This window comes from Salvelinus fontinalis, chromosome 31 (genome assembly GCF_029448725.1).
Source record: "Salvelinus fontinalis isolate EN_2023a chromosome 31, ASM2944872v1, whole genome shotgun sequence".
NCBI classification, from domain to species: Eukaryota; Metazoa; Chordata; class Actinopteri; order Salmoniformes; family Salmonidae; genus Salvelinus; species Salvelinus fontinalis.
In genome coordinates, this window is record NC_074695.1 from 11,201,670 (window position 1) to 11,222,506 (window position 20,837).

Below are 20,837 nucleotides of genomic sequence, written 5' to 3' on the forward strand. Positions count from 1 at the left end.
ACTACAACATGAAAAACGGTTCGATACTAGACATTTTGTTACTTTCAGTACTTCTGTCAAACAAGTCTGTCTATCAGCACAGCCAATGTCCCCCATGCCTGTTCCACTGCTAGCCTGCGCTGGGAGTCTGGCCTGCACCATGCCGGTTCCACTGCTAGCCTGCACTGGGAGTCTGGCCTGCACCATGCCTGCTCCACTGCTAGCCTGCACTGGGAGTCTGGCCTGCACCCTGCCTGCTCCACTGGGAGTCTAGCCTGCACCCTGCCTGCTCCACTGCTAGCCTGCACTGGGAGTCTGGCCTGCACCATGCCTGCTCCACTGCTAGCCTGCACTGGGAGTCTGGCCTGCACCATGCCTGCTCCACTGCTAGCCTGCACTGGGAGTCTGGCCTGCACCATGCCTGCTCCACTGCTAGCCTGCACTGGGAGTCTGGCCTGCACCATGCCTGCTCCACTGCTAGCCTGCACTGGGAGTCTGGCCTGCACCATGCCTGCTCCACTGCTAGCCTGCACTGGGAGTCTGGCCTGCACTATGCCTGCTCCACTGCTAGCCTGCACTGGGAGTCTGGCCTGCACCATGCCTGCTCCACTGCTAGCCTGCGCTGGGAGTCTGGCCTGCACCATGCCTGCTCCACTGCTAGCCTGCACTGGGAGTCTGGCCTGCACCATGCCTGCTCCACTGCTAGCCTGCACTGGGAGTCTGGCCTGCACCATGCCTGCTCCACTGCTAGCCTTCACTGGGAGTCTGGCCTGCACCATGCCTGTTCCACTGCTAGCCTGTACTGGGAGTCTGGCCTGCACCATGCCTGCTCCACTAACTCACTGTTAGCCTGTACTGGGAGTCTGGGCTGCATCAAGCTCACCACACATGATGCACAGAAGTTAACACAATTGAATAATGCGACACGGCATGAAGAAATATTGAAAATGTTAATTATTGTTCGCAAAACAAGGTCCATATAAAGAGACAGATTCCAGATTTGTAGGCCACAGTGCCTTCAGAAAGAATTCACACCTCTTAACATGTTCCACATTTTGTTTTGTTACAGCCTGCATTTAAAATGAGTTAAATGTATATTTTGTGTCACTGGCCTACACACAATACCCCATAACGTCAGTGGAATTATGTTTTAGAATTGTGTTTACAAATTCATTACAAATAAGTATTCAACACCTTTGTTATGGCAAGCCTAAATAAGTTCAGGAGTAAAAATGTGCATAATAATTCACATAAGTTAGATGGTCTCACTCTGTGTGCAATAGTGTACCTCATCTCTGTACTCCACACATACAGATAATTGTAAGGTCCTTCAGTCGAGCAGTGAATTTCAAGCACAGATTCAACCACAAAGACCAGGGACGTTTTTCAGTGCCTCGTAAAGAAGGGCACCTATTAGTAGACATTGAATATCCCGTTGAGCATGGTGAAGTTGTTAATTACACTTTGGGTGGTGTACCAATACACCCAGTCCACTACAAAGATACAGGCATCCTTCCTAACTCAGTTTCCGGAGAGGAAGGAAACCGCTCAGTGATTTCACCATGAGACCAGTGGTGACTTTAAAACAGTTACAGAGTTTAATGGCTGTGATAGGAGACAACTGAGCATGGACCAACATTGTAATTTCCCACAATACAAACCTAATTGACTAAGTCAAAAGAAGGAAGCCTGTACAGAATAAAAAATATGCCAACACATACGTAGGCCCTAAAGTAAAACTGCAAAAACATTTGGCAAAGAAATGTATACCCTGAATACAAAGAGTTGTGTTTGGGGCAAATCCAACACAACATCACTGAGTACAACTTCATATTTTCAAGAATGGTTGTGGCTGAATCATGTTATGGGTATGCTTGTCATCGGCAGGTTTTTTTATTATAAAAAAAGAACGTAATAAAGGCCTTTCGAGTGGCGCAGCTGTCTAAGGCATCACTGCAGACCCGGGTTTGTTTTCAGGCTGTGTCACAACCAGCCGTGAGCAGGAGTCCCATAGTGCGTTGTCTGGGGTAGGGGAGGGTTTGGACGGGAGGGGGGCTTTACTTGGCTCATGGGGCTCTAGCGACTCCTTGTGTTGGGCCGGGAGCCTGCAGGCTGACCTCGGTCGTCAGTTGAACTCTGTTTTCTCCAACACATTTGTGCGTCTGGCTTCCGGGTTAAGCGGGGGCAGCATTTTCACGTTTGGATGAAAAGCGTGACCAGAGTAAACTGCCTGCTACTCAGTCCCAGTTGCTAATATATGCATATTATTAGTAGATTTGGATATAAAACACTCTGAAGTTTCTAAAACTGTTTGAATGATGTCTGTGAGTATAACAGAACTCATATGGCAGGCCAAAACCTGAGAAAAAAATCCAACAAGGAAGTGGGAAATGTGAGGTTGGTTGTTTTTCAACTCATTCCCAATTGAAGATACAGTGGGATATGGGTCATGTTGCACTTCCTAAGGCTTCCACTAGATGTCAACGGTCTTTAGAACCTGTCTGATGCTTCTACTGTGAAGTGGGGCCGAATGAGAGGAGAATGAGTCAGAGGTCTGGCAGAATGCTTTGAGCTCGTGAAGCTCATTCACGTGAGAGCGAGCGCTGTTCCATTTGATTTTCTACAGACAAAGGAATTCTCCGGTTGGAACAGTATTGAAGATTTATGTTAAAAACATCCTAAAGATTAATTCTATACTTCGTTTGACATGTTTCTACAGACTGTAATATGACTTTTCGTCTGAACTTTTGCCTGGACCTGCCCGCGCATCGTGAGTTTAGATTGTGTACTGAACGCGCGAACAACAAGGAGGTATTTGGACATAAATGATGGACTTTATGGAACAAATCAAACATTTGTGGAACTGGGATTCCTGGGAGTGCATTCTGACGAAGATCATCAAAGTGAATATTTATAATGCTATTTCTAACTTATGTTGACTCCAACATGGCGGATATCTTCTTGGGTTGTGTTGGTATCTGAGCACCGTACTCAGATTATTGCATGGTTTGCTTTTTCCGTAAAGTTTTTTTAACATCTGACACAGCGGTTGCATTAAGAAGTATATCTTTAAATCTGTGAATAACACTTGTATCTTTTATTAATGTTTATTATGAGTATTTCTGTGATCTGTGATTTGATGTGGCTCTGTGCAAATTCACGGGATGTTTTGGAGGCAAAGCCAAATGTAAACTGAGGTTTCTGGATATAAATATGAACTTGATCGAACAAAACATACATGTATTGTGTCACATGTTGTCCCGGGAGTGTCATCTGATGAAGAATATCAAAGGTTAGTGATTAACTTTATCAATATTTCTGCTTTTTGTGACTCCTCTCTTTGGTTGGAAAAATCGCTGTATGCTTTCTGTGACTAGTTGCTGACCTAACATAATGATATGTTCTGCTTTCGCCCTAAAAGCTTTTTTGAAATCGGACACTGTGGTTGGATTAACGAGAAGTTTCTTTAAAATGGTGTCTAATACTTGTATGTTTGAGAAAATTGAATTATGAGATTTGTTGATTGAATTTGGCACACTGCAATTTCATTGGCTGTTGGCGAGAGAACCCCAGTCCTAGACAGGTTAAAGCATACAAGGCTGTCTCTTAAAAAAAGTTAAACATTTCAAATGTAATGATATTGAACTCAAACGATGCCCAACGATTGGACAGGGCAGGAGCTGAGTTTCTGGATCGAGTGACATTCTATGACTGACTAATATGCCTTTTATTTTAAACTGTGGTATTGTTTTGGTATTCGAGACACTAAACATGGTACCGTGACAACACTAGAGGACAAACAGGTCTACAACACAGACACACAAATACAGAAAAACACTCAAGCACACACACAGACATACAACCCCGCCTCTGGGCAAGGACCAATGACCATCCATGTGGGAATGTGAAAGGGCTAAATCCCTACTGACATAACCAGGGGAACAAAGCTCCCTTTCTGCCATCCCAGCACTAGTCAAATAACACTGGTCCGTAGACTGATGATGAGATGCTGTCTAGACCAATAGACTAGAGGATGGGATAGAATCCAATAGAAGTCATATAGAATATCTTCGAAATAACAGTATATAGGGCCCTATAAAAATGTATTTCCTACTTTTACAGGTTTCCGTAGAAAGAAAAAAAAAAGAATCAGGTTTTCGCTATATTATTATTTAAACAAATTTAAAATCACACCTTTTATTAAATAGTAAAACAATTTGATGTTGCAAGTCCACAACACAATGCTTAAACCACATGACGAGACCACTTTCGAGGTCTTGAAAAAATATCTAAGAAAATGTTGATTTTACGGGTGTCGTTACCCTTTAATACAAGTGTGCCCTTTAGCACTCATGTGATGGCTGAGTTTGCTTAACAAATGGCCACTGGATTTATGCAAATATTCAGGATACCATTCAGCCAGGTAGGCATAGGTAGTGAAAGGGGCAGTGCAGTTAATGATGTGATTACCTTATTCTATATTTACACACTTCGAGATCAAAATAACTACATTTTCACAGTTGCCTTTTTTGTGTAATAGCTGTTTGAAGAAAAAGAAATAAAAAATAACCTAATAAAATAAAAAATAAAAAAAGATTAATAGAAAAACTAAAATAGGGAATTTCAACCTGTTCAGGTGGGATGGAACTTTTGGCCCACATCATGTCACAATGTGATCTGATTACAATAGACCAATGACTATTCATCTGGGTAATGGCTCTAGACCATCCAAACCAGCCAATCAGAGCTGTGTATGAAAATATCTTCATTTGTTTCCTAACGCCCACACGATCAGACTGAGCGATAGACAGTGATTTAAAAAATAAAAATGACAAAGACTGCATGGGGGCTTTAACATTTAATTGAAAAGATTTTTTGGAAAAGCCTTTCCATCTGTACAAGAAGGTGGTTATTTAATAAGCATTTTAGCTAATGGCTACACAAACTGTAGACACACGCGCGCACCTCACACACAGACAGGAACATTCCTGTGCCGTTTCAGAAAGCTGCATTGATGTATTGTGATTAACTTGGGCAAAAGAATGCATTTTCTAACAAGTTCAATACATTTTAGAAAATTGTCGATTTCCGTTTTAAATGTCTGGATTACGTGATACCGTCTGGGTTCTCCGCAGAGCAGAAGTTAGAGGGTCCTAAATATACAGGGTTCATAGACTGATAAGAGCTAGACCACTAGCGCGTGGGATTGGTTTCATACTATACAACAATAGCTAGGTTTCCATCCAATTGAAAACAGATTCATGTAAATATTCTAAAATAAACAAAGGCATTTTTTCACACCGGTGGTGTGTTTCTACCAAATGGACTTGTTGCAGATCTAAATTAGTGCGTGGTAACGTAGTGCACGCAAAAGCTTACGTTTTCATGTACCGAATTGAAAATGTGAACACAGATTTTAAACTCTTATCATTTCACATAATTCAAATTTAAACAACAAAAAAAGATCCCACGTGTCAAGCAAACAAATTATCTGTTGGCATTTATACATATTTTTACCAGAAACTTCCCGGCTAAAAACAGTGGATGAAAACGTGATTAGTGACAGGAAACTAAACTGAGCAGCGATCAGTTATTTCATCCCCATGCTTTCAATCAGAAACTAGTCTCCCTAAGCAGTCAGCTTGCCACCCACAATGGTAACAATGTTTCAGCATAGGTCTGGGATTTCCCCAAAAGCCTTGATAAACTGACCAATTGTTTTTAGGCAATGTTGCTGGCAACAGAATAGGGTCTGAGACACTGGAGCAATGATGAGCAAATGGACATGAATAGTAGATTTTACTATGAAGCATATTTTTTTATATATATTTTTTACTTAAAACTCAATATCCCCATTTATTTACTCATCTCCTATAGCTTGTTGCTGCCTGTTTACTGCCACATCTGTCCTGGAAAGCATTATCTAACCAAGAGGTCTCGCCGCTATCCCGGGCATCCACTTAACCTACTACCAGTCATCTCAACGACAACGCAGATATAAAGGATGACTAGATTCAGAAAACGTTTAACTTCCCAAATCTAAGCTAGGAAGTATAAATGGTATTCATCCAGCTAATTAAACATTAAAAAATAAAAAATAAAACGGAAAAACTAAAATGTAAAAGCTACATGACTAGCTAGCGAATTAGCCTTTTTGTCCCATTGGACTTAACATGCGTTTACATCCGTGGATACGTTTGGCAATTAGACTGAACACAGTATGTATTAACGTATCGTGATATAATATGTTAGTGGAGCAACATATGAGACGTGAATGGCCAACATCTCACACCAACATGGGAGTTGATTTTCTCTCGCTTCAGCTCAAAATCCAGACAGCTAATGTTCAGAAAGAGCTGCAAAATCTGGATCCCTACAAATCAGCTGGGCTAGACAATCTGGACCCTCTCTTTCTAAAATTATCCTCCGAAATTTTTGCAACCCCCTTATTACTAGCCTGTTCAACCTCTCTTTCGATCCCTAAAAGACTGGAAAGCTGCCGCGGTCATTCCCCTCTTCAAAGGGGGAGACACTGTAGACCCAAACTGTTATAGGCCTATATCCATCCTGCCCTGCCGTTCTAAAATCTTTGAAAGCCGAGTTAACAAACAAATCACCGACCATTTCGAAACCAACCGTACCTTCTCCGCTATGCAATCTGGTTTCCAAGCTGGTCATGGGTGCACCTCAGCCACGCTCAAGGTCCTAAACGATATCATAACCGCCATCGATAGGAAACAATACTGTGCAGCCGTCTTCATCGACCTGGCCAAGGCTTTTGACTCTGTCAATCACCGTATTCTTATCGGCAGACTCAATAGCCTTGGTTTCTCAAATGACTGCCTCGCCTGGTTCACCAACTACTTCGCAGATAGAGTTCAGTGTGTCAAATCTGGGGGCCTGTTGTCCGGACCTCTGGCAGTCTCTATGGGGGTACCACAGGGTTCAATTCTTGGGCCGACTCTCGTCTCTGTATATACCAACGATGTCGCTCTTGCTGCATGCGATTCCCTGATCCACCTCTACGCAGACAACACCATTCTGTATACCTCTGGCCCTTCTTTGGACACTGTGTTAACTAACCTCCAAACAAGCTTCAATGCCATACAACTCTCCTTCCGTGGCCACCAACTGCTCTTAAAAGCAAGCAAAACTAAATGCATGCATTTCAACCGATTGCTGCCCGCACCCGCCCGCCCAACTGTCATCCCTACTCTGGACGGTTCTGACTTAGAATATGTGGACAACTACAAATACCTAGGTGTCCGGCTAGACTGTAAACTCTCCTTCCAGACTCACATTAAGCATCTCCAATCCAAAATTACATCTAGAATCGGCGTACTATTTCGCAACATAGCCGCCTTCACTCATGCTGCCAAACACACCCTCGTAAAACTGACTATCCTACCGATCCTTGACTTCGGCAATGTCATTTACAAAATAGCCTCCAACACTCTACTCAGCAAATTGGATGCAGTCTATCACAGTGCCATCCATTTTGTCACCAAAGGCCCATATACTACCCACCACTGCGACTTGTATGCTCTCGTTGGCTGGCCCTCACTTCATATTCGTCGCAAAACCCACTGGCTCCAGGTCATCTATAAGTCTTGGCTAGGTAAAGCCCCGGCTTATCTCAGCTCACTATAACACCCACAAGTAGCACGCGCTTCAGCAAGTATATCTCACTGGTCATCCCCAAAGCCAAACACTTCCATTGGCCGCCTGTCCTTCCAGTTCTCTGCTGCCAATGACTGGAACGAATTGCAAAAATCTCTGTGCTGTGTGAGATGACTAACGTATGAACGGACGGACAGAGGGTCGACCCACAGTTCCCTCCCCAATTTCATCATGGGGAACAACTAAGCAACAAGTAGGCTTGTAGACGGAGCCATTGTTTTTTTTTTTTACAAACTTTGTTACCCTAACTGTTGTAAAGGCAAAATTTTACATACTCCAACAACGTAGAATGATCTGATACATATCTACTGAGTCTACTTTAAAAAACGTTGATACAGTGAGATGGTATCTCAGCAAAAACAGCGGACTCACCGTCGGAGAGTGTCTTGACGGTCTGGGGAAGTTTGGCCGACTTCATCATGGCTGTGAAGGTGATGATCTCTGTTCTGTCCAGGCGGCTGCAGCCGGTACACAACCCCTTTATCAAGAGGATCAGGTGTTTCTGAAGAGAAGAGAGAGGAGAAAAGAAGAGGAAAGTCACCAGGACAAAATAAGAACATCAAGATTTTGGCAAAGGAATTAGTTGAGTTTCAATTATTTACATTGCCTTCATAAAGTATTCACAACTGTTGACTTTCTTCATACATTTTAATATGTTAGAAAGTGGGATTAAAATAGATTTTTTTTTTTTGTGTAAACGATCTATACAGAATAATCTAAAATGTCAAAGTGGAAGAAATGTCTATTTGATTTTGTATTACTTGAATAATCAAAACACTAAGTATTGAACCCCCTGAGTCAATACATGTTAGAATCACCTTTGGCATTACAGTTGTGTCTTTCTGGGTAAATCTCTATGACGTTTACACACCTGGATCACACAATATTTTCCCATTACGCTTAAAAAAAATAAAAATAAAAAAAAGTGTCAAGCTCTTTCAAGTTGGTTGTTGATCCTTGCTAGACCGCCAATTTTAAGTTATGGCGTAGGTTTTCAAGCCGATTGATGTCAAAACTGTAACACGGCCACTGAGGAACATTCAATGTCGTCTTGGTAAGCAACTCCTGTGTATATTTGGCCTTGTGTTTTAGGTTATTGCCCTGCTGAAAAGGTGAATTTGTCTCTGTGTCTGTTGGAAAGCAGACTGAACCAGGTTAACCACTAGGATTTTGCCTGTGCTTTGCTCCATTACGTTTATTTTTATGCCTAAAAAAAATAAAAAATAAATAAATATACTTGCAGATGACAAGCATACCCATAACATGATGCAGCCACCACCATGCTTGAAAATACAGTGCATTCGGAAAGTATCCAGAACACGTCCCTACGTTACAGTTTTATTCTAAAATGTATTAAATAAAAAACATTTTCCTCATCAATCTACACACAATACCCCATAATGACAAAGCGAGAACAGGTTTTTAGATTTTTTTTGTGCTAATTTATAAAAACAGACCCTTTGCTATGAGACTCGAAATTGAGCACCGGTGCATCCTGTTTCCATTGATCATCCTTGAGATGTTTCTACAACTTGATTGGAGTCCACCTGTGATAAATTCAATTGATTGGACATAATTTGGGAAAGCACACACCTGTCTATATAAAGGTTGACAGTGCATGTCAAAGCAAAAACCAAGCCATGAGGTCGAAGGAATTGTCTGTAGAGACCCGAGAACACAATGGGCTCCATGATTCTTAAATTAAGTTTGTAACCATCAAGACTCTTCCTAGAGCTGGCCGTCCGGCCAAACTGAGCAATCGAGGGATAAGGGCCTTGGTCAGGGAGCTGACCAAGAACCCAATGGTCACTGACAGAGCTCCAGAGTTCCTCTGTGGAGATGGGAGAACCTTCCAGAAGGACAACCATCTCTGCAGCACTCCACCAAACAGGCCTTTATGGTAGAGTGGCCAGACGGAAGCCACTCCTCAGTAAAAAGACACATGACAGCCCGCTTGGATTTTCCAAAAAGCACCTAAAGACTCTGACCATGAGAAACAAGATCCTCTGGTCTAATGAAACCAATATTGAACTCCTTGGCCTGAATGCCAAGCATCACATCTGGAGGAAACTTGGCACCATCCCTACGGTGAAGCATGGTGGTGGCAGCATCATGCTGTGGGGATGTTTTTCAGCAGAAGGGACTGGGAGAATAGTCAGGAACACGGGAAATGTGAACAGAGCAAAGTACAGAGAGATCCTTGATGAAAACCTGCTCCAGAGCGCTCAAGACCTCAGACTTGGGCAAAGGTTCACCTTCCAACAGAACAACGACCCTAATCACACAGCCAAGACAATGTAGGAGTGGCTTCGGCACAAGTCTCTGAATGTCCTTGAGTGGCCCAGCCAAAACCCGGACTTGAACCCGGTCGAACATCTCTGGAGAGACCTGAAAATAGCTGTGCATCGACGCTCCCCAACCAACCTGACAGAGCTTGAGAGGATCTGCAGAGAAGAATGGGAGAAACTCCCCAAATACAGGTGTGCCAAGTTTGTAGCGTCATACCCAAGAAGACTCGAGGCTGTAATCACTGTCAAAGGTGCTTCAACAAAGTACTGAGTAAAGGGTCTGAAAACTTATGTAAAGTATACAGTATATACACATTTGCAAACATTTCCAAAAACCTGCTTTCGCTTTGTCATTATGTGTGTGTAGATTGTTGAGTATTTTTTTATTATTATCTTACTTTAGAATAAGGCTGTAACGTAACAAAATCTGTGGAAAAAGTCAAGGGGTCTGAATACTTTCCGAAGGCACAGTATATATTTATTGTTTTAGAAACACTACAAAGCTCATCCCTTTTTGTGTTTTGATGGTTTAATTTTAAACAAAAAATTATCTGAGTCCAGAATAATAATATTATATCTACTTGACATAGTGGCTGGTGGACCAAAAAATACATTTTAGGGCCTGGTATTGATCCACCATCCAAAGAGTAATTAATAACTTCACCATACTCAAAGGAATATTCAATGTCTGATTTTAAAAATATATATATATTATCCATCTACCAATAGGTGCCCTTCTTTGCGAGGCATTGGAAAAACCTCTATGGTCTTTGTGGTTGAATCTATGTTTGAAATTCACTGCTTCGACTGAAGGACCGTACAGATAATTGTATGTGAGGTGTACAGAGACAGGGTAGTCATTTAAAAATCACGTTAAACACTATTATTCCACACAGAGTGAGTTCACGCAACTTATGTGACTATGAAGCACATTTTTACTCCTGAACTTTTCTAGGCTTGCCATTTTTTTTTTTTTTTTTACCTTTATTTAACTAGGCAAGTCAGTTAAGAACAAATTCTTATTTTCAATGACAGCCTAGGAACAGTGAGTTAACTGCCTAGTTCAGGGGCAGAACGACAGATTTATACCTTGTCAGCTCTGTCATTTGAACTTGCAGCCTTTCAGTTACTAGTCCAACGCTCTAACCACTAGGCTACCCTGCTATAACAAAGGGGTTGAATACTTATTGACTAGAGACATTCTCAGCTTTAAATGTATGAATTTGTAAACATTTCAAAAACATTTTGACATTATGGGGTATTGTGTGTAGATCAGTGACAATCTCAATATAATTAAATGTACATTCAGGCTGTAATAACAAAACGTGAAAAAAGTCAAGGGGTGTGAATACTTTGAAGGCACTGAGAATGGAGGAATTCCAGATTAATCAGGGAAAAAATCCCATCCCTGCTGCCTGTCTGTAGAAAAACCAGACTGGATAAAATACACAGGGCATGTTTGGATAAACACAGTGCAGGACGGATAGCCTGCCTGATCCCAGATCTGTTCGCGGGGTCTTCACCAACAGTGGTGTGACAATGTTTATAAAGAGGTGGAAAAACAGCCCAAAACAGATCTGGGACCAGGCTTTGAGGACAGCGAGGATGTACTTCTCTCACCTGTGAGACTGCGCATGCTTCGTCAGGGTTCTCCAGCCGCAGCAGCGAGAACTCAATCAATACTTTACATGCTGCTGCTACTGACAGCAACTGGTTTCTGGGGACTAGAGGGAGAGAACAGAGGCAGAAGAGGACAGATATGAACTGCCTCATGATCAAAATGTACAAAACCCTCTGCACTAAATATTAGTATAAAATTGTAATGTACATTTATATATTTTACCTTTATTTAACCAGGTAGGCTAGTTGAGAACAAGTTCTCATTTACAACTGTGATATACTACAAGGCCACGAAGAACAGGAAATAACACTACAGTAACTAGGCAAAGAGAAGCAGAGAGACAACATGCATGTGTGGACTTCGAATTACTAATTTGCAAATTTAAAAAAACAAAACAAATTTAAACATTTATTTAACTATAAACAGGCCTGCAAACAGAATTAGGCTACTGTATTTGTGTTACTATCAACAACAAAAAAATCTCTACTCACAAAAAAATAAGACATTTACAAAGTAGTAGTAGTTTTTAAAAAGATGGTAGATAATGAGGAAGTAGTTAAAATGGGTAGATATTGGGTCGTTGGAACATACTTTGTCCACAGACTGTGGTGATGTAATGAGCAGAGAGCGCCACGAAGGACGAGTAGAACGGCTCATACTGTTTATCATGGTGTAGGATCTCAGATTCACTGCAATGACATGGGAAATGAGGGTCATTTACAAAATACATAATAAATGAATTTTAAAACTACAGTTCAAGACAAGTAGAGACATATATATATAGGCATTATCAAATCACATTATTTCATTCTAAAATATGTCTGAATAATGTGGGCCTTATTGCCTGACTAAATAGACAGTATGTTCCTGACAGAAACACACTAATGAAGTCAGTCCGTGTAGCTTAACAGTCTCTCCAGCTGAGGTTGAAGAGTTTAGTTATTGTATCATGTTTTAAAATGAGAAAGCGAAAAAAAAACTAAAAACAAAAAAGGAACGCTTTATATATATTTTTATTTATTTCACCAGGTTAGGCTAGTTGAGAACAAGTTCTCATTTGCAACTGCGACCTGGCAGTTGTATGGAAAACCAAGTTGAAGCCAACAACTCGCTATGGTTGTGCTCATCATAAATTGTTTAACATAACTTCAATTACTTTTCAAGGACCAAAGAGCCTAGAGAAAAAATGTCTGATTTTCAAGGTAGGCTATTCCATGATGACTGAATTGTGGTATAGCAGCAAATATTCAACCAAGACTTTAAAAACGTTTTAAAATAGCTGGGTTGCATACCCATTCTTGCCTTAGCATTTACTGGTTGATATAACTTGCATAAGCGGTAGTGGCAGGCAAGATGTTTCATCTTCTGTAAACTGCTCCAAGCAACAACCAGCTGTTTGAGAGCTGCAAACTCTCTCTGCCCGACAGACTATCTATAGGCTACATGTGTGATAAATAAAATCAACATAACGAATAAACAGCTTTAGGAATATTTTTTTATTTTTTTTTATCAATTATATAGTCTAGATGAAAAATAGCATTATTACAATAAAAACACATTTCACTGGGACATTGACGGGGATGATCGACAGGCCGGGAGAGCTTCCAAAACCTCCTCAAGACAGCAGGCGGCCCTGCATGTCAAGCCCTGAGAATTTATTTTTCTAGGACAGTACATGTTGTGGTTTACAGTCCTGGGGGACCACCAACCAAAGGATTCACATATCTGATTGTATTTTGTTGTCGTCGCTGGAGTACAATGTTATTATAGCTTCAAATTTTGTTCAAAAGTATCATATCATGGACTGTCTGTCAGTCCTTGCATCCAGAGATGAAATTGAGTGGTTATATTTCTCCAGCCCCTGAGCTGAGTTGTGGCAGAGCTGCTGTTGTACATACACAACATGACCAAAAGTATGTCGACACCTGCTCGTCCAACATCTAATTCCAAAATCATGGGCATTAATATGGAGTTGGTCCCTCCTTTGCTGCTATAACAGCCTCCATTATTCTGGGAAGGCTTTCCACTAGATGTTGTAACATTGCTGCGGGGGATTTGGTTCCATTCAGCCACAAGAGCATCAGTGAGGTCGGGCACTGGTGTTGGGCGATTAGGCCTGGCTCGCAGTCGGCGTTCCAATTCATCCAAAAGGTGTTCGATGAAGTTGAGTTCAGTGCTCTGTGTAGGCCAGTCAAGTTCTTCCACACCGATCGACAAACCATTTCTGTATGGACCTCTCTTTGTGCACGGGGGCATTGTCATGCTGAAACAAGAAAGGGCCTTGCCCAAACTGTTGCCACAAAGTTGGAAGCACAGAATCATCTAGATTGTCATTGTATGTTGTAGCGTTAAGATTTCCCCTCACTGGAACTAAGGGGCCTAGACCGAAACATGAAAAACAGCCCCAGACCATTATTCCTCCTCCACCAAACTTTACAGTTGGCTCTATGCATTCGGGCAGGTAGCGTTCTCCTGGCATCCACCAAACCCGGAGTTGTCTGTTGGACTGCCAGACGGTGAAGCGTTATTCAATGGCGGCGAGCTTGACACCACTCCAGCAGACGCTTGGCATTGCACATGGTGATTTTAGGATTGTGTGCGACTGCTCGGCCATGGAAACCCATTTCAGGAAGCTCCCGACGAAAAGTTATTGTGCTGACGTTGCTTCCAGAGGCAGTTTGGCGCTCGGTAGTCAGTGTTGCAACCGAGGACAGACGCATTTTTTTATGTACTACGCGCTTCAGCGGTCCCTTTCTGTGAGCTTGTGTGGTCTTCCACTTTGCCGTTGTTGCTTCTAGACGTTTCCACTTCACAATAACAGCACACACAATTGACCTGGGCAGCTCTAGCAGGTCAAAAATGTAACTAACTGACTTGTTGGAAAAATGGCATCTTATGGCGTGCCAAGTTGAAAGTCACTGAGCTCTTCAGTAAGGCCATTCAACTGCCAATGTTTGTCTATGGAGATTGTATGGCTGTGTGCTCGATTTTATACACCTGTCAGCAAAGTACATCTGATTCAACTAACCAAAGACTTGATGATTAGTTTTATCAGTTCTGCTAGTGTTGGGCTAGAACAAATATGTGCAACAGCAGCTCCACCACCTCAGCTCAGGGAGTTGGCTGGAGAAATAACTCAAATTCAGACATCTCTGGATGGAAGGTCTGACAGTCCATGACATTCTGAAATGATGATACTAATTTGAAGCTATAAAAACATTGTACTCAAATGACAACAAAGCATACAACCTTGCTAGGCCTATCATTATTTGGGTTATAATACGGTCGAGATAGCTTACAAATGCCTGAGTTTAGAGCAACTATATTCTTCAAAAATCAATGGGTATCAATAAATGAAGCGATCGTTGATTGAACGGCAGGAAATGTACCAGATTGTTTAAGTTAGCTGTTGAAAGCCCGTTGTGCTAACGTTACCCAACTCGAACGGATCGGGGAGTGCAAAGTCAAATGTTGATCTTGAATACTTAGCTAACGTTAGCTAACTTACTTAACACTAGCCCCACATCAAATGACATTTGAAACGATCACGTCAACAGCTGTCCGCTCGTGATGTTGACATATATATATAACTATTATCTAAAACATTCAAGAACAATAATGGCATCAGCAACATAATAAACAATTTACCGTCAAGTAAAAAGAACCACAGGCTAAGCTTTCGTTTTCGATTCTTATGAGGCTAGAAATGCTGGCTAGCTCGTTAGCTGTGGCTAACTAAAGCCTCAATTTAACAAGCTAGCTAAGTAACAATGTTCGCCTTTAAAACTGGTTGTATTATCATGCAAATACGACAAACGCTTCAGAATTTATGATTTTACAATAATGTTTACTTCAACGTAAGCTGCAGTATATAATGTCAGGGTTGTTTTACCTAGCTAGCTAACATTGCTAGCACGTAACGCTACACACCCTATTCGGCCTGATGATGAAGCAGATTCCTTCTAGGCATAGCTACTGTAGCTAGCAAGCTATGCTAACACTATGCAAACCAGCTGAGTGAAGAAGCTAACCAAGTTAGCATGCTAGCTAGCTGTTATATACAGCCCTTTCTTGTCAACAGAGCACTGCAATTCGCAGACAGGGACGATATTCACCTGTTTATTATGGATCCTATAAGCTGAGGTAGCTCTTTCGTTTCAAAAGCTGTGTACGAAGCGGATAAAAGCGGCCGTACATCAGCAGCCCAGTCCGGTTCTCCATCTCCTCCACTCGACGCCATCTTGAGATTCCGTACTAGACAAGCGAGCGATTCTTTCTCCTACAACCTCCCTTGAAAGGGAAGAGGTCGTCACTAGTTATCACAGCCACAAAGTCATAACCCCCGCCTATTTCTTCAATTTCTCTTATCAAATGTTGATTTTAAACCAACCCCTAACCTAAAACCTTACGACACTACCAACCTTATGCCTAACTCTAACCCTAAATTCAGACCAAAAAGCAAATGGTTGTTTTCATGAATTGTTACTATATTCAAATTTGACTTCGTGGCAACTAGTGGAAACCAAAGGGATACAAAATAACAGGAAGTGTTGACATAAATATTATAAATCTAAGAAGCACTTTAAGGGCTATAATAAACTGCTACATTAAACTAGTAAGGTAAATTATGTACATAGGTGTAGAAAGGATAGAAAATAGTTGCTATTACAGCACAACCAAAGATCATTAGTAGGCATACTATGTAAACCGCTGAAAATGGAAAACAGACTTTAATAAATAGTAATAATCATTTTATTTAGGGTATTGGCGTTTTGGTGAAAATGTGTTGCACAAGCAGAGTTGTTCAGTCACCCCAATAGGAAAAATGATTACCCTGGAGTGGCATAATAATCAAAAGCTTTTAAGACATAAATATACTGTACATAAACTATAATTTACACAAAACCCATTGGGGGGGGGATATTAGTTAAAGATAAATCATGTGAACACAAAACTTCCAGTGCATCAAAGAAAGACCAACAGTGCTAGCCTCAGAGGCAGTCGATCCCAAAGACAAACACTTCAGTACACGCCACAGTTCCTTCTAACAAAAATGAATAACAAAACCATCTTGACCAACATAAAAAATGTAAAAAAAGATCTATGGAAACCATTTAAAACCCAATTAAAACAACAGTAAATCAGCAAAATCTCTTGACTCATTTCTACCACATTTAGTCATCTTAAAATTAGGCTTAATCTTTAGACTATTTACTAATCATTCACAGCTAAACAATGTTTCAGAGCTTCAGTATAAAGAACACTTGCTCTGAGATGCACCAAGTGACCACGGACTGCTCTTCGTTTGTGGTGAAAGAACAATATAATTTCATATAGTGTGATCATGAAAAGCACTTTACATTCCGCTATCCTTTATTAAGGAAGATTGTAAAGGATGTATCAGTCGTTTAGTTAAGTACTTGTTATTAGCAATGACATAACTACCCTTAAAAGGCTGCCTCAATGTAAAGTGTTACAAAATAAATTATACACACACACACAAAAAAAAAGACAGGAAAATCGAAATGAACTTCTTCCTTGAAAAAGAAAGACGACAAACCCCCCCCCCCATCAATTGACACATTGGGGTGATTTTAAGCCGATATTGTCAAACGGGCTTCGGTTCGTCCACCTCCATCGTCCGGGTTCATCCACGCAGCAATGGGGAGGTCAGAATTGAAAAAGGTTTAAGTTGACTCTTTTACCGCCAGGCCCGGTTGAGCAGTTTGACCTGTGCCAGACGTTTACTAATCATGGTGGCGAAGAAGAGCGCGAACAGAACACTGCTGATCAGGACGTAATCGTAGTCATCTTTTAGCACGTCGAACTGCTTGGAGGGGTACACTCTGGTTTGATAGATGTCAAGACCGTACGCAACCACCTGCGTAACAAAAAAAAACATATACATTTTCATGTTAAATATTCAGTATTTTGATCTACATTATAGTGGTATCTTCATATAATCTCAATTTGATCTGTATTGTCAGTGTACCGTCAAATCAAATCAAATCAAATGTATTTATATAGCCCTTCTTACATCAGCTGATATCTGTCTTGGAAATGCAGCAGGAAGTTGACAACAGTGTAATAAACCAGTGGTTCCAAAACTATTATTTATTATTATTTTTTATATATATTTTACTCAGGCCCCCCTTGACATCATTGGGGAACATCCCACGCCAAACCTTAAAAACTTTAAAACAAAATCAAATGGCTTTAAAAAAAAACCTTGCTAGCTGACAGTAGTCAATCTGGACATTTCTGACAAGTTATAAATAGCTCTCTAAGGTCTGCAATGACTGACATGATACGTGTTCAATCGAGTACAGTCTTAATTGAATGAACAGAGATAGAATGCAATATGTAATTTTTGTTAAATAGTTTGGAGTATGGCCTCATCTTCGAGGAATGCTCCCCGGAGCTAGATGCTGATGACGGATAGCCCTTTGCTGGGCAGCTGGCATCGAAAACCCCCTTGTGCATTCTACTATTAAAACTTTCAAAAGTAAGTTGAAAGCCCAAATGAGTTCCTTAAAAAAAAAAAAATTCTATGCCTAGCACGCCCAACAGTTTGGGAACCAATGTAATGGACCATAGACTCACCAAACATGTGGACTCCAGGCCAGAGGGGGCAGTGTAGATTCCTTTCACTCTTGCTACGGTCTGATTGTAGTTGATGAACCACTCTGTGCGGATGGGCATCTCTGGGGCATAGGGTATAAGGTTCTCCTCACTGGAAATAAATGATAAAATAAATTACTTTCATGTAGTGACAAGGAACCAATATTCCTCTCTAAAAGGTTAGATAGCGTCCCTGTTTCAGTTCATTTTCTTCCATTTGGTGCCAAATGAACATGGGGTACGTGTTGTTGGTACTAACCGGCTGTGTTCAGTGACAACCTCTGGTCTCCGTGGATCCAGGAACATCTTGGGGAGAGACAAGATGGCTCCTGATGGTAGCCCCACTTTGAGAAAGAAATATCCAGAGAAAAAAATTGAGTTACGATACAGATAGATATGGTGCTGAAAGACCCACTCCTCCCTCCATCCATCCATCCATCCATCCAACCATCCACCCACCCACCCAATCTCCCGCCCACCCACTCTTCCCTCCATCCATCCTCCCACCCGTCCATCCATCCATTCTCCCACCTACCCGTCCATCCATCCTCCCACCCGTCCATCCATCCATTCTCCCACCTACCCGTCCATCCATCCTCCCACCCCTCCATCCATCCATTCTCCCACCCGTCCATCCATCCTCCCACTCACCCGTCCATCCATCCTCCCACCCCTCCATCCATTCTCCCACCCACCCACCCACCCGTCCATCCATCCATCCATCCATCCTCCCACCCGTCCATCCATTCTCCTACACACCCCTCCACCCATCCACCCCTCCATCCAACCATCCATCCACCCATCCATCCATCCACCCCTCCATCCATCCATCCATCCTCCCACCCGTCCATCCATTCTCCTACACACCCCTCCACCCATCCACCCCTCCATCCATCCATCCACCCCTCCATCCATCCATCCATCCATCCATCCATCCATCCATCCACCCCTCCCTCCCATACTGACCCAGGAGATGTCTGGAGGTGATGCCCTTCTCAGTGAGCGTAGCCTCCATGGTGGTGATGGGAGAGGGGAAGATGTAGGTCTGCTGTAGGACCTGGGGCAGGTGGGGTCTGTCCAGACTACTGAACACTGTGCTGTTATACAGCTCTGTCCCTTCAAACAGCTCCAGCACACTGAACTCATTACGCCTGGACTTGGTGTTCCAGTACTCATACTGTGGAGAGGGAGAGGGAGAAAATTGTGAGGGTTACTCAGTAGCTGAAAGGCAGCAGTTCATTAACCTTTTTCTCACCACAGAACTCATCTTTGGAACATTTGTGACCATAACTACTACTATTACTGCTGCAACTACTGCTACTGGTGCTACAACTACTACTGCTACTACGGTTGTTGCTACTACTACTACTGTTGCTACTACTACTACTACTACTACTGTTGCTACTACTACTACTACTACTACTGTTGCTACAACTACTACTACTACTGTTGCTACTACTACTACTACTACTACTGTTGCTACTACTACTACTACTGTTGCTACTACTACTACTGTTGCTACTACTACTACTACCACCACCACTGTTGCTACTACTACCACCACCACTGTTGCTACTACTACCACCACCACTGTTGCTACTACTACTACTACCACCACTGTTGCTACTACTACCACCACCACTGTTGCTACTACTACCACCACCACTGTTGCTACTACTACTACCACCACTGCTACTACTACTACCACCACCACTGTTGCTACTACTACCACCACTGTTGCTACTACTACCACCACCACTGTTGCTACTACTACTACCACCACTGTTGCTACTACTACTACTACTACTACTACCACCACCACCACTGTAGCTACTACTACCACCACCACTGTTGCTACTACTACCACCACCACTGTTGCTACTACTACCACCACCACTGTTGCTACTACTACCACCACCACTGTTGCTACTACTACCACCACCACTGTTGCTACTACTACCACCACCACTGTTGCTACTACTACCACCACCACTGTTGCTACTACTACCACCACCACTGTTGCTACTACTACCACCACCACTGTTGCTACTACTACCACCACCACTGTTGCTACTACTACCACCACCACTGTTGCTACTACCACCACCACCACTGTTGCTACTACTACCACCACCACCACCACTGTTGCTACTACTACTACCACCACTGTTGCTACTACTACCACCACCACTGTTGCTACTACTACCACCACCACTGTTGCTACTACTACCACCACCACTGTTGCTACTACTACCACCACCACTGCTACTACTACTACTACTACCACCATCACTACTACTACTACTACTACTACCACCACTGTTGCTACTACTACCACCACAACTGTTGCTACTACTACCACCACCACTGTTGCTACTACTACCACCACCACTGTTGCTACTACTACCACCACCACTGTTGCTACTACTACCACCACCACTGTTGCTACTACTACCACCACCACTGTTGCTACTACTACCACCACCACTGTTGCTACTACTACCACCACCACTGTTGCTACTACTACCACCACCACTGTTGCTACTACTACCACCACCACTGTTGCTACTACTACCACCACCACTGTTGCTACTACTACCACCACCACTGTTGCTACTACTACCACCACCACTGTTGCTACTACCACC

At 42.2% G+C, this 20,837-nt stretch overlaps 2 protein-coding genes across 2 annotated transcripts in view; both read right to left on the bottom strand.

The window, feature by feature from the left end:
• Positions 1–15,858, bottom strand: part of ubr4 (ubiquitin protein ligase E3 component n-recognin 4) — a 133,026-nt gene extending 117,168 nt beyond the window's left edge. Inside the window, exons 1-4 of the mRNA XM_055891302.1 lie at positions 15,684–15,858; positions 12,160–12,257; positions 11,568–11,671; positions 8,032–8,161 (exon numbers count right to left, since the gene is read on the bottom strand). Of these exons, the coding sequence (XP_055747277.1) occupies positions 8,032–8,161; positions 11,568–11,671; positions 12,160–12,257; positions 15,684–15,808 (457 nt within the window). The 5' untranslated portion in view covers positions 15,809–15,858. The remainder of the gene's footprint in view (positions 1–8,031; positions 8,162–11,567; positions 11,672–12,159; positions 12,258–15,683) is intronic.
• A 444-nt stretch (positions 15,859–16,302) lies between these two features.
• Positions 16,303–20,837, bottom strand: part of LOC129829533 (ER membrane protein complex subunit 1-like) — a 30,266-nt gene continuing 25,731 nt past the window's right edge. Inside the window, exons 19-22 of the mRNA XM_055891274.1 lie at positions 19,156–19,366; positions 18,449–18,533; positions 18,172–18,301; positions 16,303–17,449 (exon numbers count right to left, since the gene is read on the bottom strand). Of these exons, the coding sequence (XP_055747249.1) occupies positions 17,270–17,449; positions 18,172–18,301; positions 18,449–18,533; positions 19,156–19,366 (606 nt within the window). The 3' untranslated portion in view covers positions 16,303–17,269. The remainder of the gene's footprint in view (positions 17,450–18,171; positions 18,302–18,448; positions 18,534–19,155; positions 19,367–20,837) is intronic.